Raw genomic sequence first — 24,042 nt, forward strand, 5'->3', positions numbered from 1 at the left:
GTCGAAATTATGAAGCAACCCATATGCATTCTTAATCTGTCTGACGTTATCTCTAAGAGCATTGTTTGCAACTGATGGTGCAGATGACTTTTATTCCTGCACTGTTGCGCTTATTTCGTATCTGATGGTACAGTTTAATGATACCTGTACCGATACGCTCCCAAAACATTGATCGCAACTGATGGTGCAGATGACTTTTATTCCTGCACTGTTGCGTCTATTTCGTATCTGATGGTACAGTTTAACTATAGCTGTACCGATACGTTCCCAATCTATTTTTTATGTGAACATTGATCGCAACTGATGGTGCAGATGACTTTTATCCCTGCACTGTTGCGCCTTTTCTCTTGTATCTTGTGGTGCAATTTTTACAAATATTTACCCTTCTATTTCTCCTCGATTACGCCTTTTTCTCGGTTCATTTAGGCGTTTTACTTTACGTCAGTAACTATATATCTACATTACTTATGACTTCAAAATTATTCAAGCCACCGGTCCCATCCGCGCAAACTTCCTGCCATGCCTTGTCTCATGGAAAAATTAGCGGTTCATATGCGGGCGGAAACACAACTTTCTCCTTACACACATACTTACCTCGTTAGCCACTTCCTACTCTAATTTTATTTCCTCCCGAGTCCCCAGCTATGCCGGCCACGCGGTCTCAGCGCCGCTCAGGAGGGGGTGCCGCGGATGACCCGCCACCCGCTGTCACCACCGTCTCCAGGAAGCAGCCGAAAAAGCCAAAGAAGCCGACCGCTGCCGGCCAGATTAAGGACATCCAGGCCCAGCTGAGCGCCCTCACGTCGGGTCAAGTTCAAGTTCACTACGCAATTAAATGGTTGTGTTTCCGCCAAACCTGAAATCCGTATCCGCATTCTACCTTGTGCTTTTTCCTCGACTTAGTTGATTGGGACTCGCTTAGCGTAAAACTGATTTTTGTGCTAGGACAAAAATACAGAACTACACGTGGGCAGTACAGGATTGTTGGCGTGCGGAAAAATATTCTCTTCAAGTTGAAATATTGATCTTTTGAGATGTGCTCATTACCTTGTACTTTCTTGTAGACATTTGAATATGACCGGAGTACGATGGTGAGAGTGATGTTATAAGTAATATTCTTACATGAAATTGAAACTTGCCATAAATGTTTTGGAAAAAATACTTTACAGATGACCCTGTCTACAAGTGTATTGGAGCCCGGGCTATGAATGAAGGAGAGGGCAGCTACCATCTGCTGATGAGAGACATCCCTGCCAACCTGTCAGTTGGTGATGTCATTGTTGGTAACCATAGCAATGGGATATTGGAGCAGGTTATCCAACAGACATCAACACCGCTTGGTGTCTTCATACAAACTCAGCTGCAGGACTGCTTCACAAATTTTGAGTAAGTTGAAGTCATTTAAGCCCATGGTACCCAGCTGGGCTGCAGCTTTCTTATTACAATTGTCTGTCACAGGCAAAGCAGCCGCAAAAAGTATGGGAATGTAGAAACCAGTCGTGTAACAGATCTCTATACCGATTATAATTAATGCATCGGATGGATTTTATCCCCTTAGCTTCCGTGAGGAACTGATGAGGAAGGACGGAGTAACCCTTCCTGCTTCCCTGCCGTGTTCGGGCGGACCGGAGGGTGCACACGGGCTGCTCATCGTGGACTCTGCGGGAATAGAAGTAGACCTGGAGACTGGCGAGGTGGTGGTGGGGAGAAGGAGTGGCAGGCTGTTGGCAAGGGTGAGTACGCAATTACAATATTAAAAATGTATTAAGAAGCCCTTGGCACATGTAAGTTGTAAAAACACCTTACTTTTTCCCCACAAAAGTTTCCACGATAATAATCTAATGTTAGAAAATCCCCTAGGTTCTGAACATCACCCCAGTGGATGAGTACACATTAGTAGAGGTGGAGCCAATCCTGAGCAGGTCCACCGTCACGCCGTCAAGAAGAAAACGACGGGAGGATGTTACAGCTTCTCCAGCCAAGCATTCAATAAACATCGTCATCGACGACCAATTCTCGGTATGGCTGTTTTATCATACTCGTGGGCAGAGATTGAATATCGTCAGATACAAAGAACATAGCATATGTACATCGTTATCGGAGACAAACCGAACTCGCAGATTTACTATGCAGAGATTTGATATTGGCAAATTCAAGGAACTTACAATAGATTAGCATTTTTGACTAATAAAAAGCTTATTTACTAGTTTCTGTTGGAGAAACTTGTAACAAAATGTCAAAAGAAATGATCCCGCACTATACCACATGTTTACGTCCACTAATTAAATACATTAGAGACTAAGGAAATACGACACGATCAACCCACAGGAACACTACGCAGCAAAAACAAAATGATATCGACACTTCCGACTGTAAATGTTAAATATTGCATGCAATATATATGCAATACATGTATGTGTGTGTGTGTGTGTGTGTGTGTGCGTATGTGTGTGTGTGTGTTAGTGTGTGTGTGTGTGTGTGTGTGTGTGTGTGTGTGTGCATGTGTGTGTGTGTGAGATAGTACAACCTTACGTAATACAATATATTTTTCAGGACTCCACCGATAGTTACAATATTGAACTATCTACAAGTGGGCGGCTCTCATCTGATATCAAGCTCTCGCTTGCAGTTTCGACGTCAGAGTTTAAAACACCCACGCTTAAAAAGGTCGGAGCTTTCTTCATCGGTGGAAAACTACATGTGGGAATGGAAGGTTCTTTAGACGTTTTGAAGAGGTAATATAGGTCCAACACAACCTGCTTACAAAATTTTTCTTTTGTTAGAGTTTTTATCATCTATTTGTAAAGGGGATAAAGACTTGGTAGCTAAAATTTGTTAGGGACCCAGGCATGGCCCATGTCCAACAATTTATTTACATTCTTTTAAAATAGTACCATACCCCCGTAACAAACATCACAATATGACAGGGTACTCTACTCAAAATATGTTGTTGTTTTTTTCATGTGGAACTGTAATATTTTTAAGAAACCTTATCTTAAGGTTATCTGAGATACAATATTGCTTTGTAATATGAGTCATTCCTGTGTTAAGCGATATTTGCCTTTCGTGTGTTGTATCCATTAATTTAAATCGTTTCTATCCGATTAGGACGTGGACCAAGGGCAGTTTCCGGACGGAGCTGGCTCCCATCTATGTGTCCCTGTGTGTAGGCACACAACTGAGCATACCGGCCAAAATATGGGCACACATCGACACAGAGTATAATATCTCTGCTGAGGTAGGTACAATTAAAACGGTTTTTAAATGCAATAGCCAAAACAATATTGCCATAACACCACCACAACACCAATGTTTTTATACATAATACTATGAGAGGCGCTTTTCTTTAAATATCCACTTGGTTTTGCTGTATATTTCTGTGTCGATAAAATGTTTATTATCATCATTATCAAAATGTTTATTATATATCTTTTAATGTAAAATGATCATAACCCCACATCCACCGTAACTCTACTTTAATCACACCTTCAGGGTCCAGGCAGTATACAGATGTCCTCCACCGTGACCAAACCTGACATTGACGGCGGAGGTAGCTGGCAACCTCAAGAAGGAAGTCAAATGTTCGAGTTTGACCAGAATGAAGAATCCGTGAGTGTTGTACGATACCCAGCACCTTGTATAATTATATTTCCATTGACTAAAGCGTTAGACAAATTTTTACCTGGAACATATCTGTTTTACGACTGATGACAATTTTAAATCACTCTCTGTGTTGCTCGCCTGTTCTAAAGCCTTTATAAGCATTCGCAGTTGACAAAGTTTTACTTTTTTTCAACTAAAGGGCAGTGCAAAAATTGGGATATCGCCCTACTCGGGAACAGCAGCTGAAAGTGATCATCGCATCATGCTGGAGCTAAAAGTCAAACCAAGATTTTTCATCGAGTTTCCCACATCTGGAGAAAATGAAGTCAATGATTGGACGAGCCCTCTAGGTACGCAATTTTTTAAACATGTTATGGCGCGTGTCTATTCAAATATGAAGAATAATTTTTAGTAATAATATGGGAACCTACAGTGTTTGCTACAATCGTATATGCCAACAAAATCAGTAGTTTTAAAGAGAATTTTTTGTTTCGATATTTTATCTCTGTCCAGACTTGAATGCCGAAGAGGACACTTTTGGATACACTATCACCACCTCCATTCAGTCACAAGCGCTCCTGCGTGTATCAGCCCTGTCCTGTTCTACTGAGTGCCCGTATTCAGACAGACCACAGTACGTCGTCGTCGTGTCATCGTTGGACTATCTTAAAGGAGCGTTGAAGGTTACAGTTGGAAACGACGAGTATTATCAGGAACAACTATGGAGACATGAGGAGTGGATGGAGTCTGACAGGTTAGAAACCTTTCTTGATTGATTGACACCAACTGCCTATAATAGTGTACTTTAAAATGTAAAGGCCAACAAAATGTAGGTTGCCTCGGCTACTATGTTTGAGTACAGAAATGCTTATCTAAACTTAAAGGTGTCTATCAATGATTCAATAAGCATCAACAATAAAGTATCTAATACGTTTGTCAGTACAAGAATTCAAGTTAAAAGTAGAAGGTACTAAAAGTAATGATTCAGATCTACATCTTCGTCATGTCTGTGATATTTGTGCATTGATTTCTAACCAGGTAATATTAAATCCCAGATACATTTATCAATTATTTTACTATGTTTCAGAGACTGCCAGGAGCAGCCGTCCAGCATTGATACCTGTAGGAACATATGTTTATGCCCTGGTGGAGCAACGGGGAGGCCGCATCCTACTGACGAGAGCTTCTGCATGTGTCCTTGCAACTGTGGAAGTGCAAACATAAGCTTCACGGTATAAATAACGTTCCTTATGTATGATAAAAATGTTTCTCCAACATGCTAACAAAGCTTACAGGCCCATATATCATTATATTATATTACATATTATATTATATTACATATTATATTATATTATATTATATTATATTGTATTATATTATGTTACATATTATATTATATTATATTATATTACATATTATATTATATTATATTATATTATATTGTATTATATTATGTTACATATTATATTATATTACATATTATATTATATTATATTATATTATATATCGTTCTTAGATGCAAGGCACGATGTTGGACACAACGATTACTCACATTACTCAAAGTTCCCTTTGTTTCTTCAAAACAGCACCCAGGCATTTCCGGTGACGGATGTAACTGTGAGTTGTGTCCCGATGGAGACTTCAAAACCGTGAACAGTCAGGGACATCTACACTGCCCATGTCTGTGTCCTGACAACAGCATATCGGAACTGACCAGCAGTGGGGGATGTGAGGTAAGCATTGTTACGTACCATATCATGTTTCATTGTGTTATATGTCGTAGTTTTCAGTGAATCATTACTTTTAGTACCTTCTACTTTAACTTGAATTCATACAAAAGTTTCGCTGAACGCCATATTACAAGTGGCGAGGAGGAGATTCTTGTTTGGATCGAATTACTCATTGTACTACCTACGTCAAAAACGATTTTGCGCATCATCATTTCAGGATGCTCATTGCAGGCAAGGCAATACTGACTTGAAATTCATCTTGTCCTCACAGTGTTCCTGCACCTGTCCAGACGGTAGCAGGGATGTGGTGCTGAGTGACGGCAGCTGCCCGTGTAAGTGTACCTGTAACAACTGCCACGAGTCGGTTCTGGGTCCTCAAGGCTGCCTCTGTTCTGATAGGTGAGGGACTGATTATTTAATAAAAACACTACCTAGGTAAAGGAAAAGTTCCGAGTATCTTTCTGATACACCAGAATCACCATGTGTAAATTGTAAGATCTAAGATTATTATGTTTCTTGAATAAGATGGAACGCTGGATCATTGGGCTCCTATGACTTAAGATGTATTTAGTTTAAATAAAAGACGATGTACGTACATGATTCCCATGTGCATACTTTATTTTCTAATACAGTATGCCTTATCAACCTTGCACAGCTGTCCTGACTGTGAGAATGACGAGGAACCCGAGTGGCAAGACTGTGTCTGTAAGTGTCCACAGAAGACAGAGTGCGGGATCCCACCTACATGTGTGGTGGGGAGGATGGGACCAGATTGTAGACAGCCAGACTGCAGGCCATGCCAAGGTATAATCATCTATCAATATGTTAAAAGGAATGGAAATAAAGACTTTGTTTAAGGTTTTGTAGGAATAGTTTGGGTGAATAGTTGACCTGATTGAAGATGCACTTTGACAATCTTTATAAGGGGAGGTTACTCATCTATCTTTCTTTAGAATACACATCTGTAGGTACAGAGACTGAAGAGAAGAGAGGGTCAGAAGGTTTACTTCTGAACGTGGCACATGTAATTTTTGACTATTTAAAAATTATAGGCTGCTCCGGAAACGGACGTTGCATCACATCAACACACAGCTGTCAGTCATCCTGTGTGTGCTCGCGTCAGTGGTTCGGTGACTGTTGTGAGCTGCGCCGTCCTCGTCCTATTGGAGGGGACCCTCATCTCCAGACACTGGACGGTAATGATTGTTTCCTAAGTTGTGTTCTTCATTATCTTATACGGCATCTGAATCTATTTCAGAGATATCTTCAGCTGTTTATCATGTAATTGAGACATGACTATTCAGGATGGCCCAAAGGAAAAAAATATGTACAATAACTTATTTTTCCTCTTAACATAAATGAACCATGTTTAGCGTTTGGTCATAACCTCAACGGTTCTTTCTGATGGTATTCATAGTTGTTTTGTGTTGTGTTAGGAAAACCATACGACTACCATGGTATCGGTGAGTTCTGGGACTGCAAGAGCGTCCCCAATGACTTCGGCGTACAGACCCGGATGTACGCGTATAAAGGTGCTTCCCTGATTGGTGGAGTTGCAGTGAAGGCTGGACACAGTGTTGTCACTCTGATGACATTACCAAATGCAACAGAAAATCACGTTCCCAACATAAGGTGAGGGTTCTACTGTATATACATTCCTGTGTATAGCTAATGATAATTTCGTATAGTAGTCATATGTTCATTAACATTTTCCATCGGTAATGTTTGACATGTGTGGCAACAGGTTAATCAGTTGAAGACACTTAACATGTTCAAATTGCTTGATTCTGTCATTCGGCACTCTAGGATTGATGGTGAACCGCGTCATCTTTCTGTCGGAGAGAAATATCTCCTGAACAATGGAACGATACATCTGCTCGCTCAGCAACCTTCTACAAACGCTACGGAGTCAGGGGCTGTTATCATCGTGTCTATCACATTTGCATCAGGTAATGCGAACATAATCAATAACTAGGCATTTATAGCCAGCGAGATTTTGCAATGATCTGGTTGATGAACTGTTTTTTCTTCATGCACGTTTACTCTGTGCTTTTCATTGATGATAAGGGGACCAACAAGTCTAATGATCTATATCTCACCCATAACAACCAGGTGCAACTGTGTCATTTGACATCCGGTATTCACCAAAGATGGGCCGACAGTTTGTCAACATTTTGTTCAGCCCCACTGCCACGTTTAAGGGCAACACGGAGGGACTGTGCGGGCTCATGGATGACGATGATGACAATGACTTTACTGGTCCAGACGGTACTGTGTATAACGACACTTCTGTATTTGCCGAAACCTGTAAGTATTAGGTCATATGATAATACGTAATACAAATTATAGTGAGAAGCAGAACTGTAAAACATTATAATCATCGTCGCTGCTCATATCTGTTCAAGATGAGGGCACCACTGTTTTCTACTGTCTAGCTCTTGTTAACCATACTTAGTTACTTTTAAGTAAATAAGTATGATATACATGTATAACTAAGATATTAAAATATCTTGCACTTCATACCTTGCGAGACATTATAAGGGGTTGACTTTTTTCTTCCATCTGATTGAATCCTTGGTCATCTTTCTTACTGATCGCAAATATAATCCCATTGATACCAGGTCATCCGCTTTTCCAAGTAGTTTTGGGTATTCCTTGTCCAAACATGTCTTCAGTTTATTGCTATTTTCTTTTCTGTTCTTAGTACTAGCCAATTCGTTTTTGTCTTCTGTTAGAAATTTCTATGAACATTTACCGTTTGTTCTCAATAGCCATTCACTGCCTAATGAGTAAAACTACATTAAACCGCCTCCGTGGAATAAAATGAACTTCTAGCAAATACATTTTAATCTTAACTTTGGCAACGATCTGCCCTGTCTTTCATCTATTTGTTGCGACACTTGTTGATTTTGTAGGGCGGATAAATAAAACCCACTACGGCTCAGGTCTGATGGGGTCCTGGTCATGGAACTCTTCTAACTTCCATCCTGATGACGTCAAGGATCCTGCCTATTCTGACCCGAACCACCGTCCTTCTGTTGGCATAGATGGACTGACTCAGGAGCAAAAGGAAGTAATAATTTTTACTGCTTCTATTTCTTTTCATGTTGAGATGTTGGGAGTGACACGTGCACAGTTACAAGATACTCATAACTATATTCAATTTATTAAATCACCTATATTGTTGTAAATTAAAAAAAACAGAATGTAACTTATAAGGTTCTTGATGTTTTCGTTTCAGAAAGCTGAAGAAATGTGTATCGCTCTCGGGCTGACCGGCACACTTCTTAATGAATGCGTCTTTGACGTGTCAATCACTAACGACACAACCTTCACTGAACAGGAGGTTTTCAAAGGTATAACGTCGGCTTACATGCATTTTTCTTACATGGTTATTCTGAATCTGTTTTTTTTTATCTTACCCTTTTTCACCTGAAAATATTTGCAACAGAACGTTATTCTCCCCTGCACGTAAGTATGTTGCAAAACTTGATATCCTGTTGCGCTTAATTCTCATATCTACACCCTCACAGGTTGTCCAAACCAGTGCTCCGGTAGGGGTCGCTGTGTAAACGGAACCTGTGACTGTATAACGGGCTGGTCTGGTGAAGACTGTAACGTTGGAAACTGCACAGACTGCTCCGAGGATCACGGGAAATGTGAGCTGGGGTTTTGTATGTGCCTGCCCGGATGGGAGGGAGCAGCCTGTGATCAACAAGGTAATGTTGCCAGGTTCTTTGGATGGTGCTATGCATGCATTTAACAAAAATGATAATATCGTGTTATGTGTCTACAGATAGAACTTAAGTAATCTCCTGACAATTCGCTTCTGCCTTTCAGTTGGTATATTGGAAAACGCCCACTGGTAAAATATTCAACCAGTGCTTGCGTTCCATTGAGTTATTACCATCTTTATGTCAATCACTAATACTTAGAAACAATCAACATGTAGCGCTTTACAAATCACCCCATACGTATTACCTTCTTCGTATCTTCTTGCTCTTCTTATATTATGACTAAATATCTCATAATGGCTGGTGATTAAACGGAATTCTAATCGCTTATTCTATTTCGTCTATTTCAGCGACATGTTATGCCGTCAATAACTGCACCAGCATGCGTCACGGGATCTGCATAACCACAGATGTCTGCAGATGTGAGCCGGGCTACATCGGTAGGACAAACATGATGTCTTGAAATTTGGATTTCTACAATTTGGGTATTTAATTGATATTCAGAACTTTTTTCAAAGATTTTGTTCACTATGTTTAATCACTAACAGGTGCTGATTGCAGTGTGGTCCCCACGTGCGGAAGTGTTGCTAACTGCACAAACCACGGAGTGTGTGTGGACTACGACAACTGTTTGTGTGATGAACAGTGGACAGGTGACACGTGTGACCAGTTCTCATGTGCAGCGTTGGATTTCTGCTCTGGTAAGTTCATATCCCATATATCTTTCTCCCAATAGAGTAGCGTACAATGTATGATAGTAGGCAACATTATGTTGACTTTTTGGGAATCTAATATTGATTACTGTAGTGAGGAAAACGTGTGTTTGTGACGCAGGGCACGGAAGCTGTGTGGACATAGACGTCTGCCACTGTGAGCAGGGCTGGACCGGCAGCTCCTGTGTCACACCGGACTGTCCTGAAGTTAACCAGTGTTCCCGCCAAGGAGACTGTGTTGGTCCGAACATCTGCCAGTGTTACAGCGGGTATCAAGGTCTGGACTGCAGTGAAGCCCAGAGTTGTCCTGAATTGCAAGAATGCAGCGGAAACGGGGTTTGCGTCAACAGTTCTGAATGTCAAAGGGAATGCAAGTAAGTTTTTTTTTAAGTCACGTTTGTGATCTATTCTAGGAGAAATTGTGCTCATGCACCTTAAAAGCACCCAAGCGTGTTCTTAGTAGTTTCCCAAAAATTGTTTTTAAGGTGTCCTCCCTGGCTAATTTGGCATTTTAGCTTTCCATCGTTTTCTCACAAAGAAATTTAAAAAGAACTGCAGTTGTACTGAATATTGATACCTGGGTACAAAAGGGTTATGAATATGATTTTTTGGACCATATGGATGACGTCATCACATTTTATTGCCCCAAATGTAATTATCTATAAAGCTATAATATAGCACTTTGGTACAAATAACTGAAATAAAAGTATGATTTTCATGTGCATAATGATCAAAGCTACAAACTTACGTTTGCACAAATTGATATCTACTAATTACCCGTAGTTATTAGAGAATAACTAAATTTTAATTAGGCAATGAGGTTATTCTCTAATTACTACGGATAATTAGTAGATATCAATTTGTGCAAACGTAAGTTTGTAGCTTCGACCATTATGCACATGAAAATCATACTTTTATTTCAGTTACTTGTACCAAAGTGCTATATTATAACTTTAAAGATAATTACATTTGGGGCAATAGAATGTGCTGACGTCATCCATATGGTCCAAAAAATCATATTCATAACCCTTTTGTACCCAGGTATCAATATTCAGTACAACTATACTTCTTTCTAAATTTCTTTGTGAGAAAATGATGGAAAGTTCAAAATGCCAAATTAGCCAGGGAGGACACCATAATACAATACTCCTTCCTCACATGATTTCCTCTGTTGCGTTGATGTTTCAGCTGCTTCCCTGGGTTCAGCGGCGCAAGTTGTGATCACCCAGACTGTACTGAACAGAATAACTGTACTAACCACGGCAGCTGCATAGAGCCTAACCTGTGTCAGTGTGACAGTGGGTACACCGGGAACGACTGTGCCAACTTCTCTTGTGAAGCATTGCAGTATTGTTCTGGTGAGTACTGACTTCTTAAGTGTGCTAATTCACTACACATGTATCGTTATATTCCAATTCATATTAATCATACTGAGACTGTGATATTTGGCACTTACTTGTTATTTTTATACGAGTAGTTCTCGCGGATATCTATAGAATTGTATCTTTTTCTACAGCCCATGGAAGCTGTGTGAGGTTTGACACATGTAGCTGTGATTCTGGCTGGTCAGGTGGTTCTTGCAACATTGCCATCTGCAGCAACAAAAGTGACTGCTCCGGCCAAGGCACTTGTGTCGCCCCAAACACGTGCGCATGCTTCCCTGGGTTCCAAGGAGAGAACTGCAGTGAAGAGAACCTACCCAATGAGCATCCACCAGTCTTCCAGAAGCACAGATATGATGCCGCAATTCCAGAAAACCAGCCCGTTGGCTCACCAATTCTTACAGTTTTTGCGAACGATACTGACAGTGGACGTAACGGTGAGGTCAGGTTTAGGCTTGCCCAAACAGGTTTGAACAGTGAAAGTTTTGCAGTACATCCTACTTCAGGGATCATAACTTCAGTTGTTGAGTTTGACTTCGAATCGTTGGAGCACGCGTCGTTCAGTCTCACTGTTGAAGCATTTGATCAAGGAGTGCCGACACTTACGGGAACAGCCACGGTAAATATAAACATAACGGACCAGAATGACAACAAACCTGTCATCAGCATCCCCCCTGAAACCGAGTACAATCTTCAATCCATATCCCCTATCGGCTTTCACGTGACTACTGTACAGGCGTCTGATGCTGACAGGTCCGATGATAACTCCAGAATCACGTACGGAATCACAAGTGTCAGTCCCTTTGTTTCCATTGATGCCACAAACGGTAGTGTAACCGTTAGCAGTGCCTTGGAAAGTGGAACGTACGTATTAAGGGTCAGGGCGTCAGATCACGGTTTACCACCGAAAACAGACGAAGTCACTCTCCGTATGATCGTGACCAAAGTAAGCACAAACACAGCTCCGAAGTGTCCGGAAGATGATAGTATTGAGGTTACTTCTGGCAACCTTACAACAGGGACGACAGTCGCGACCATTAAAGCAAAAGATGCCGACAACAGTCCAAACGGTGACGTTTCCTACAGTTTTAAGTCCCTAACAGGAGAACTGGCAAGTCTGTTCGGCATTGACCCGTCCACTGGTCGTATTTACGTTGCGGCTGAAGTACCACAGATTAACAACACTTTCTCAGCGGTTTCAATGATAGTTGAGGCCAGAGACAAGGCTGTAGATTCATTGTCCTGTGAAACAAAAGTCGTTGTAATAATAAGTAATGATAACCGGATTTCAACTGAAAAAGCATCTACAACTAAAGTGGGTGAAAGCACGATCCGTTTGGTCAGGTCTACCGCCGAGTTTACAACAGGCCCAGGCATTACAACACGGGAATCAGGTGGTTCTACAGCTCACCCAACAACAGAAATGGCGACAACAACCAAAGAGTATGAAAAAGGCACTACACAGACAGCAACGACAGAAGGTAATTAAGGGTGTATTCGTTGTTTCATAAGCATCTCCACAATGTAAAATAAAACAACACCAGTTGGTGTGGTGCCACCACGTTAAACATGATTGTAGTAGCAGGGAAGATGCTATTTCTGTTACTTGTGTACGTTGTGTACGCTTTTAACCCTAAACAGTACACCTGGGGTCAGCGCGGACCCCAGCACTATATATTCTGTAATATCTTTTTTATTTCTAAAGATTTTTTTCTGAAATTTTAAATAATTGTCACCCACAAAGTTGTCTCTCAATACAGTGCAGAAAACTCCGTTTCTATCATTTATAAAAAAAATTATATCTGATTTTCTTTTGGGGTCCGCGCGGACCCCAGCTGGCTTTCGATCATAATGGATACACTGGCGTTCTTATACATTACCTTATTTCCGTTTTTATATGTTTTTATGCACTCATTGTATGTCTACCAAGTTTTCAGAGAATGGTGTAGTAATAGAATTAAATTTTAATAACTTTGGTGTAATTATTTGTCATATGACGTCAGAGCTAATAATATAGTCCGCCATATTGGATTTTGACCAATGACGTCATCAAATTAGCATATTCTATGCATATTAAATGATTTAACTTATATTTAATTATGTAAGATGTTATTAATGTTGGAAAGGAAGTGTAATTTAATATAAAACTCAGAAAATTTTTATGTTTAAACCAAAATTACTTCTTTTTTCAAAAAAACTGCCTGCTAGAAACCCGTTGCCATGGTAACACAAAAAAACATCAACTTACTAGTATTAAACTAATATGAACTTTTTTCCAGAGACATTTTAGGAAAGGTCTCCAGATTTGATACTTCTAGCGCAAGCCGTTTAGCCGCTATCTGAGATCAAAGTTGGGCCTCAAAAGCCCCTTCAGTCTGAAATGGGTTTAAAAATCGGGTATTTCTTCTTGTCTTCTTTTCTTCTCCAAAAAATAGAAAAAGTTCAAAATGTATAATTTTTGTATGTAATGTGGACACAGAGGTTCCCATATCAGTTTGCAAAACAATTGAGCTGGTAGCATGTTGATAATTTCTAAAAATTAGCAAAAAACTGCTCTGGGGTCCGCGCGGACCCCAGGTGTACAGATTAATCAGTCCGGGAAGGTGTACTGTTGAGGGTTAACCTGACACATCCTATCATCCTAGTACCCATGTCAGTGGAAACACGTTTGTTCAGAGGCGTCATAAAGATCAAGAATCGGGAGTGGAAGGATGAACTGGAGGATCAAACATCTGATGAGTTCAAGAATTTGGCTGCAGAGGTCCAGGAAGAGGTCAGTATAGAATGAATTATTACAAGATATAGCCAAAAACTACATACATTGTGATTTTTTTCTTTGCATTTCTAGGAAAGCTAATTCAAGTTTTGGTTTTACCTCCGTTTCCATAGCTGGATAATGTGTACAGGAACAGCGACCTTAGGGGCACATATCACTCTGTGGAGGTTACGGGCTTTTCGTAAGTTATTCTTTTTAATTGATATCTCAAAATTAATATCTCTATATTTGTTACATCACATGTTTGTGCTAAACAATAGTCATTTGATTCGCATCTCACTTTCCGCGGCTCGTATGTATATAACGATTAAGAACTGTAAGTGTTGACGACAATTTTTATATTGTACCTCACATGTTTGTTTATTGGTTATCTTTCAGTCGCGGAAGTGTTAGAGTGGACTTCATGGTTCGCTTCAACTCACCCACGGCCACACCTATTGCTAGTGATGATGTCCTAGCTGTGTTGGAAGGAAAGACAAACATTGGTGGTCTGCAAATAGACCACACTGTCACCAGCATCTCAGGTACATGGTGTATTTCCCCATCTAAACAGTTTGTTGCTTTTGTAATAAATTCATAATGCAATAATTTTCTGTCATTTTTTCCGGTTTGAAATCAAAAGAATAACGTTTTGTCGGCTTAACGTGTGTGTAAATTTTAAGTATTTAGTTACCAAGAATAACAAACATTTCTGACATTGACATCAATGAACAACAAAATGATTGAAATGTTGATCGTTTATCCAGCAACTCAAACAGACAATTTAAACAATCACATGGCTTAAATATCTATTATATATATTAATGCATTCGTGTCTCGTTTTCAGAGGTGACCGGAGAGGGAGAAAGTTATGGTAAGCATATTTTTCATAGTTTTGTTGTTGATTAATCTCGAACGAATAAAAAACTATAATCTTATCCATATTAGGTTTGACTATAGACAACAAAAGTTACTGTCTTAAGTTGCAGTTTCAGCCAGTCACGAATTTATTATAGAAGATATGTATACATGGTATAAACCCATACCATATAGCAAATACGGTACGGGCAAGCTAATGCACATCTCTTTAATCGTCATTACACGGTTACATTTGCAAGCTGTATAAGTGATATAGCATTAAAAAAACGTTTTGAGTAGCCTAGAGATTAATGTTTGTAATTTCATACCGTATACAAAACATACCCAGAAGGAATTTAGATAACAAAGCGGACTAAAAACAAGATTATCATCAAGCTGTAAAGATGAACAGCTTTTTTTTCTTTCAGTGTGGTACAACAACCCTATAAACATCTTAGCCCTCTGTGTTGGTGCTGCCGTCATTTTCACAATTCTGGTAATACTGGTGATTTGGCGTGCTAAAAAGGTAAGAGACATGTCATAAAAGCATGCCTTTTTTAGGAGTATAACAATAAAGACCAGCAAAAAATAACACAGTTTAGTTCATCCTCGCACGAGGTGCCCCGATAGAGGCATTTTGAGACACTTCTGTTTAGCGTGGTAGCCAGCATGCCACGGTCCTGCAGACCAACACCCAATACTCTCTTGAGCGTCAGGTTTGGGCGTCCCCCTCTTAGTTCGTAATGTTGCAAAACTACAATGCGGTATAATGTAAAACGTATGCGTTCATTGCATCGCAGATTACTGCGTATTATTGAACAAACTACACGCATGCGTTGGGAAGTGCGTTAAAATATGTAAAATGATATAAACGTTTAACTATTTCCATTTTTTGACATTGGCAGAGTCGTCGCAAGATGGATATAGCCAGTCACAATCAATGGCCTTCCCAAAATGCACAGCGCCTACTCCAACAGCGCATACTGATTCCACGTGCGAGGCTCTCGCGAGACTCTGCGAGACAGATGTACCAGAACCCGGTGTACAATGTCAACGAATAATTAGGGAGATGTAACTACATGATCCAAGCGTTCCAATGAAAATGGAACCGGATCTTTTAAATAACAACTAATCCGGAAATCATTAATAATGACAAAGTGTATGTCAATAATTTAGATAATAACTAGAAAGGCCAATATTTGCTTTGGAGCAAATACAGCGGTGGGTTCACCACATTTTACGACATGGCAGGGAAAGAATGAGAAACACAAGGGAAAACAATGATTTACATTGATATAACTATAATATGAAGTAACATACAACTAAAACAACAGTTGGATAGCTATTCCCTACTTTATTGGTTAGGATTTTTAATTGCATAATGCAAACTGTTGATTTTCAAAAAAAAAAGAAAACGTTCATGCCCCGCATTCCAATGCTGGAGCAGAAAAGCTTGAAATACCTACCAAAACACTTGAATAAAGACATACTGTCAGTATGGAAATGCTCTGTGCAGGTGTTAATCAAGTTAAATCCCAACAGCCAATCAGCAAGAAATGCTCTGTGCAGGTGGAAATGCTCTGTGCAGGTGTTAATCAAGTTAAATCCCAACAGCCAATCAGCAAGAAGTATAGAGGAAAGCTGCATGCCTATTGGTTGATGCCCTGCATCCCATTGTGATGACTCATGCCCAGACGTGGTAAACACGGCACACTAACACAGTAATACATTTGCTATAACACAGCCAAAAAACTAAAATAAAACCATTCTAAAAGCCTGTATCACAAAAATTTAAAAACGCCTAGGGGTATTTGCCCACTGTACCTCCATACCAAATTTCAGGACCTTAGGCCCTAAAATGAAGAAGCTGAATCCGTTTAAACTAGAAAGGCCAACATTTGCTTCGGAGCAAATGTAGGAATTTCACCCCATACCCTTCCCCAAACAAAAATGAGAGATTCTAAATAAATCATACTGCAATTATACAAGGACAAGCTGTTTGAATCTCGACAGGTATTTACAAAACTGGCACTTGGCAATTATCTCCCTTTTTTTTACAAAGATACAACGACACGCACTTTAAATCTCGACAGCTTTACTTTACACTTTTGACGAGATTGTAACTACTACTAAAGCTAAGGTCCCAATTGGGAAAAGGGGCCCTGGCGGGTAGTTCCCGGGCTGTTTTTTACCACTTTCGGGCGGGACCCCGACGTGGCCCCGCGGGGCACTCTGCGGCTACCGGGCTTATTTTTGGCCCGTCGGGGCCCCGATAAGAATTTAATTCTGAGTTAAAATTCTACCCGGGCCCCGCTGACAAAAAGACGCCGTGACCTCATCGTGAGAACACCGAGAGGTACCCCTCCGGTTGCCGGCATTCCACCGGGACACATTTCTTACGTCACAGACCAGATGAACAGAATAAAGGTGTGTACTTCGTAAACCCGGGTAAAATGTGTGACCTCACAGATCAAATGATCACAACAAATACGTGAATTCTGCATTACGTATAGGTCAATACAAGACATCGTCAGAGAATCTGCTGGGTACCTGCCGGGTGCCTGCCGGATACCGACCAAAGAGGGTGACAAAATTTCTAACAAAATGCTACTGAAGGAAACTTTTAATTGTGACCACGACAGCCGATGCCCGCTCGACTCCTAAACCCGGCCGGGGCCAGCCGGGGCTACATCCCCGACGGGCACCGGCGTAATTGGGACCTTAGCTTAACGGAAGCAAAATTTTCACGGCCTGAGAAAAATGGACATGTTCACGGAAGTATATATTCACGGTGGTGACAGTTGCAGGAAAAAGAAAGTCCAGGAATTATTTCCTAACTGTAATGATAAGTTCACAATACAGAGGTGACAGTGAAAACCGTGAACATTGACCCCCCGCTTGCGTTGCGGTACAGTGAAAAAAAATCGGGAATTACAGCAATCAATTTACTGAGTATGTTTGCTTAGTTTCCAGATGTTTTGTACTTGTAGTTTTTAAATGAACGAAAACCGATGCGCGCACAGATGTTACTTTTGTGACAACATCAAAGTGATTTTGGTTTGTATGTTGAAAAAATACAAAAGACTAACATTCGAAGTTATTGAAATTCTTGAGTAAGAACAATCAGTTTTGGAATGTTAAAAGCAAAGCAATGGATATTAAAACGAAAATGTTAAAATTAAATGTTGAAATTGTTAAAATGTAAAATGGTTAAAATGGTTGAAATTGTTGAAATTGTTAAAAATGTTAAAATTGTTAAAAATTGTAAAAAGGATAATTAAAAATATCCAGTGTACCGGGGTTCGAACTCGTAATGTCTGGACTTGCAGCCCTGCGCGTTACCAACCGAGCTATCTGGACACGTTTCCATTACTCTCTGCATTGTATGTCATATAAAGTGAACAACATGGCGGTAACGATCGCTTCAAGTACTAGTAAGGGACTTTCTAGGAGATACACTCTACAATTTTGGTGATTCTTCAGAAATCGATAACAGAATATATAATACTAGTCGGTGAAGATTGTGGAAAATTGTTGATACCGTGGCGCGCGCTTGCGCCGACGATACACATTACGTACCGTTGTTTACAGTACTCGCGGGGCGCAGGTCATTGACCTCCCGCTTGCGTTGTTCCAACAGAGAAGAGCAAAATATCTGCCAGTTTTTGCGTCAGATTTTCAGTGTTTGTTAAAATCATATACAGGCATCCATGCAGCTATAATTCTTCCAACTAGTTCGTAGTTAGGTGAAATGTTTATAGGAATCACACGAATCGGTATCCAATATCAGAGTATCATGGCCCACGGCCGAGACCGCGTGGACCAGCTGCGCTGGTACGTGAAAATGGTAGTAAATAAATTAATTAGCCAACAGCCAATCAACAGCAACATCTGCAAACATGACCACACCTGCTTGTATGCCCATATTTGGGCCTTCCCCCGAATTCCTTTCTTATTACGTCACGCGCGTACGCCCCCACAGTATTTTCCTATGGGGACCACTAAAAAGCAAATAAAACGATTGTAAAAGCTTGTATCAAAAAAATTTAAAAAACGCCTAAGGGTATTAACCCACTCTACCTCTATACAAAATTACAGGTAATTTCGCCCAAAAATGAAGGAGTTGAATCAATTTAAAGAAGTGGCAGGAGGAGGAGGAGGAGGAGAAGGAGGAGAAGAAACATCAGAAAAAGCAATATGGGTTCACCACCACTTCGTGGTGTGGTGAACCCATAATAATTGGGTATTTCAGATGAATCGGTCGAAATAGTGGCCGATATTACTTGAAAAGTGTGAAGTGTTTCTGTTGTGCTGTTTTATCAATTTTTACATGTTTTGATGGTCTATTGAATATGTTTTAGTTATCAAGCTCCGGCATGGTTTTATAACCTTTTATTTTGGTTGACTGCTTCTATATCGTAGCTTTACGTCGAGTAATTAAAAAAATCCTTGTGGCACAAGCATGCGAATATTTATACCAGTTACGTTACACGTAGATGAGGATATTTTCCTGGACTTTATGTATTGGTCCTATCCTCTTACCACAAAATGATCAGTATTATCGGATATAAACCAAATATTCTTACCTAACGTCTCGGTGTCTATCAGAGCATTTGACTGAAGTTCTGCCTTTCGCCGCTATATGTAGCCGATTTAGGTGGCGCTTTTGCGGGTAGGACCTTGGGGAAAAGGTTAAACAACCGCTGAAACAACCCATAAAAGAGGCAGATAACGATGGCACAGTAACATACACCCGTTCCTAGAAACAACAGGCACAAAAACACAGAAAGAGGGGGAGAAACCGACAGTGACAGACCACATTGCCTGAAACAACTGAAATATAGACTAGGAGAGGGGCCAAGGACATAGAGGGAGAAAACAACAAAAGAATGCGATGGATTAAAGAAGTAGTTTGAATAAGGAAGCTAACTCCAGTGAAGAACCGCTCAAGTCACACTTTACAATGTACAAGCTGAGCTATGTTTGGGACTGCATTCTCGCCGCAAAAGCGCCACCTACATCGGTTAAGAAGCTGTAAAAATCTGCAAATTTTTTGAGCTGCTGGTGTCATTTTTATGACGGAATAAAACTTGACGTGATAACTTTTGATGTTTTTGTAGGTAGCTCGTTTTGTGGAAAAAGAAGGTTCGAATTTAGGCATTCTAGTGGCTTTCTAAGGTATTGCAGTGGCACTTTTAGGTTAAACATTTAGCTTCGAATGTAGGCTAAGTGAAGGCACTTGAGGTATTGGAAGTATTTCAAACAGATGTTCACAGTCGGGAGTAGCGGGTGAACAGATGTTTATCAGAAGATTAGACGTCCGTTGTTTTTGCTTCTAGGGAATTTTGGTGACCAGATGCTCTAACTGTACGTTGCCACCCACATACTCTCGTGATCTTCCAACCAAGTTTGTCATTAAAAAAAAAAATAACAGAGACAACTCATACTGCTCAAGAAACCAAAAAGCATTTATTTATTTTTCATATTCATGTTTGACATTCATGTCACACTCCTGCCCTTGATGTAAATTTGGCAGACTTTGGTCTTAGTTGATATTCCGGAAAGGTGATACTCAAAATGTCAAAAGCATGAATCGCACAGACTTGTCTTCAGAGTATTATAACTCATACCGTTGACGAACGGTCTGTTACTAGTATTAGGCAAGCTTAGGTCTATCCAAACAACAATCCAGTTCTGGGGTCCACTATATGGTAAATTGTTAGACTGATGTACTGTTTGCAAAATGTCTCTGGGCATTTATTTTCTTGTATGTGAACATGTCTTTTGTCTTTATTCTTTGAAATTACAATAAAAATTATTTGGAAAAAAAAAACAATCCATTTCTCGAAACGTAATCTGTCAGAACATGACAAAGGCCAAATATTGGAGGCTACCTCAAAAGAAGTGCCGATCGAGTGCCAGTTTACAATTTCTAATGTAATCACTGGGTATTAGCTTCACTTACTACATTGAAATAATGGGCTTTTGTGTGGCTACATCACACTGTTTAACACAAACACATCAATCATAAAGCAAAATCACACTCTGATGAGCATATGGCCAAACTACCTGCTGCATGCGTAGTACATCGTATTCCGGAAGGTTTGCTTTTCAGCTGTTTTTTTAGAATTATCAGTGTCCAGCCAATTAAATTAAAATCAGAAATCATTGGTGTTTTGCATGTACTCGAACCAGCTGATGAGCCGTTCCAGGGGTACGGTAGCCATGGTAACTTCCACCCCCTCAGACCAGCTCGTGAGCCGTTCCAGGGGTACCGTCGTGATAGTGATAGAGGCGCCACAACGCCCCACTCCGCTGAAAACCAACAAACACCTTCCTCTTCAGCTCCTGGGCAAAGAGATACAAGATAGATTGTAAGAAAAACTGAACAAATCACTGGTAACAGATCAGATAACAATAAACAAAGGTGCAGTTTCTAAGCAGAAAGGTTATTAATAACCTTTAACACGTTGAATTAGCTGTTTGGCTACCAGATCTCTATTCGTTATGGAGCTATCCAGCAAACCATTAACCTTCCGCACACCGAAGGAGCTGCTTGTTTACCGATAACCCATAAGTTACGAGGATAGGAAGTATGACAAAGGTTAACGTTTAGCACGTAATGATGTAACCATGGCTACCAGTTCATTTTTGGTGACGGGTTATCCAGTAGGAAGGTTAACCATTCGCACACTAAAGTAGCTGTTTGGCTACCAGTTCTGTAATTGTTGCAGGGTTAGGCAGCCGAATGATTAACATTTGGCACACTGAAATAGCCGTTTGACACGTCCTTCTAAATTTGAAGGCACTAATGGCTAAGTATGTTATGGATAGAGGGATGACTTATTAAGTAAAAATAGTCACACTTACCAAACATCAATGTGACGGGAGTAAAGATACTCTTTTTTTCACAAACTAATCTTTTATTCAGCCGACGTTTCAGTCACCTTTCTTAGGGCAATTCTGACTGGTTCACCTCACCTGAACCAGTCAGAATTGCCTTCAGGAAGATGACAGACGGTGACTGAAACGTCGGCTGAATAAAAGACTTGTTTGTGAAAAAAAGAGTTTCTCTACCCAGTGTCCTACCAATCTGATTCACGGGGTAAATGTGACCTGTTTGTAATTGGTAATTAGCTGCATGCTTGACACATTATGCCATGTACGTTCTTTGCCCATGTCAGATTAAGGATTATGGTTATTTATAGCTGCTCACAAACACTCCGTACCTACCTGGGTTTTGAGGCTGCCGCTTGTTCGATCACACACGAACACTTCGTACTGGTCTTTTGTCTTGTAAAGAGCCATCGGGTCATCTCTCGACTTATCTGCGATGTTGGCACCTCCAACCTGGTTACTTTGCACAAGACTGTTCAGAGCCTTTAACTACGTAAGACAGAACAGAAGAGTTCATGTCAAAAATGGTCCTCAAATTCATTAAAAAGAGAGTTGCGATTAAACTATCCAGGTATAGCCCCTACATGATATATTAGGGGACCTACCTGTACAATCATGGGACCCTGTTATACATGTGACCTATTGGTGCAAGTGCCCGAACTGTACATCTGACCTATCTGTATATCTGACTTATCTGCACACCTGTATATTTCTTTTTTACATGTGACCTACCTATACATGTGACCTACCTGTACATGTGACCTACCTGTACATGTGACCTACCTGTACATGCATATGTGACCTACCTGTACATGCATATGTGACCTACCTGTACATGTGACCTACCTGAACATCCATATGTGACCTACCTGTACATGTGACCTACCTGTACATGTGACCTACCTGTACATGTGACCTACCTATACATGTGACCTACCTGTACATCCATATGTGACCTACCTGTACATGTGACCTACCTGTACATTCATATGTGACCTACCTGTACATGCATATGTGACCTACCTGTACATGTGACCTACCTGTACATGCATATGTGACCTACCTGTACATGCATATGTGACCTACCTGTACATGTGACCTACCTGAACATCCATATGTGACCTACCTGTACATGTGACCTACCTGTACATGTGACCTACCTGTACATGTGACCTACCTGTACATGCATATGTGACCCACATGTACATGTGACCTACCTGTACATGTGACCTACCTGTACATGTGACCTACCTATGCATGTGACCTACCTGTACATGCATATGTGACCTACCTATACATGTGACCTACCGGTACATGCATATGTGACCTACCTGTACATACATATGTGACCTACCTATACATGTTACCTACCTGTACATGTGACCTACCTGTGCATGCATATGTGACCTACCTGTATATGTTACCTACTTGTTTCATGTACTGCACACTTGTATATGTATCTTTACAAGTGACCTTCCTATACACCTGACCTACCTGTACACGTGACATACCTGTACATCTGCCTTACCATAAACACGTGACCTATATGTGACCTACATGTACGTGTACACGTGATTGTACCTACATGTTCACGTCACATACCTGTACATCTGCCTTACATAAACACGTGACCTATATGTGACCTACATGCACGTGTACACGTGATTGTACCTACATGTACACGTGACATACCTGTACATGTACCTTATATACGCGTGACCTATGTTACCTACATGTACGTGTACGCGTGATTGTACCTACCTGTACACGTGACATACCTGTACATCTGCCTTACATAAACACGTGGCCTATATGTGACCTACATGCACGTGTACACGTGATTGTACCTACATGTACACGTGACATACCTGTACATCTGCCTTACATAAACGTGACCTATATGTGACCTATATTTACGTGTACACGTGATTGTATCTACATGTACACGTGACCTACCTGCACATCTGAGTGGAGAACTATGAAACTCTTGATGACGGCTCCGACGATGGCATTCAGCTTGTTAGTGCAGTACTTTGCCAGGTCAGATGGGCGGGAGCCCAAATGGGTGTGTTCGTACAGGAACTTGTTGGAGAAATACGCCACGTCTGAACCAACGAAAATACATCACGTCTAAATGAAAGGAAATGTATACTTCCCCTTTGAATCAAAAGAAATGCGTTACTTGCGATTAAAAGGGGTAATAATTATTTGATACCCACAAAATACTTAGTCCGAAACCCGAATGCACATATAAGAGATAGTACAGCATGTTTATATTTATCGTACGTAGCTGTCATTGAAACTTTTCATGTAGAAACGAAAGCCAGCCTTTGATGTGCCTGGAATACTCATTTTATTTGAAAATAGTTT

At 40.5% G+C, this 24,042-nt stretch overlaps 2 protein-coding genes across 4 annotated transcripts in view; one reads left to right on the forward strand and one right to left on the reverse strand.

Annotated features, from left to right (window-relative positions):
* Window positions 1–644: 644 nt before the first annotated feature.
* LOC109477683 lies at window positions 645–15,952 on the forward strand. The gene is made up of 28 exons (XM_019779030.1): window positions 645–807; window positions 1,170–1,386; window positions 1,559–1,733; window positions 1,861–2,019; window positions 2,554–2,735; window positions 3,109–3,238; window positions 3,493–3,609; window positions 3,803–3,983; window positions 4,132–4,357; window positions 5,989–6,137; window positions 6,386–6,529; window positions 6,770–6,965; window positions 7,140–7,282; window positions 7,446–7,640; window positions 8,249–8,406; window positions 8,575–8,689; window positions 8,867–9,052; window positions 9,418–9,507; window positions 9,616–9,768; window positions 9,902–10,154; window positions 10,969–11,138; window positions 11,297–12,643; window positions 13,808–13,935; window positions 14,052–14,119; window positions 14,317–14,462; window positions 14,765–14,791; window positions 15,204–15,301; window positions 15,681–15,952. Exons 1-28 carry the CDS (start codon window positions 645–647, stop codon window positions 15,834–15,836), a joined length of 5,472 nt encoding a protein of 1,823 aa, XP_019634589.1. The 3' UTR covers window positions 15,837–15,952.
* A 4,289-nt stretch (window positions 15,953–20,241) lies between these two features.
* LOC109477685 overlaps window positions 20,242–24,042 on the reverse strand; it is a 46,942-nt gene continuing 43,141 nt past the window's right edge. For all 3 annotated transcript variants that reach the window (XM_019779034.1, XM_019779035.1, XM_019779033.1), the window contains 3 exons: window positions 23,629–23,777; window positions 22,009–22,161; window positions 20,242–21,123 (listed from right to left, as the gene is read on the reverse strand). In XM_019779034.1, the coding sequence (XP_019634593.1) occupies window positions 21,019–21,123; window positions 22,009–22,161; window positions 23,629–23,777 (407 nt within the window). In that variant the 3' untranslated portion in view covers window positions 20,242–21,018. The remainder of the gene's footprint in view (window positions 21,124–22,008; window positions 22,162–23,628; window positions 23,778–24,042) is intronic.

The sequence above is a fragment of the Branchiostoma belcheri genome, unplaced genomic scaffold (assembly GCF_001625305.1).
Source record: "Branchiostoma belcheri isolate BF01 breed outbred unplaced genomic scaffold, Haploidv18h27 scaffold405, whole genome shotgun sequence".
NCBI classification, from domain to species: domain Eukaryota; kingdom Metazoa; phylum Chordata; class Leptocardii; order Amphioxiformes; family Branchiostomatidae; genus Branchiostoma; species Branchiostoma belcheri.

Bases quoted from the DNA above. Each gene is read 5' to 3' on its own strand.
- LOC109477683 (XM_019779030.1), top strand. From the start codon at position 645: ATGCCGGCCACGCGGTCTCAGCGCCGCTCAGGAGGGGGTGCCGCGGAT. The intron at 2,020-2,553 runs GTATGGCTGTTT...TATATTTTTCAG, and splicing joins TCATCGACGACCAATTCTCG to GACTCCACCGATAGTTACAA. The intron at 13,936-14,051 runs GTCAGTATAGAA...CCGTTTCCATAG, and splicing joins CTGCAGAGGTCCAGGAAGAG to CTGGATAATGTGTACAGGAA.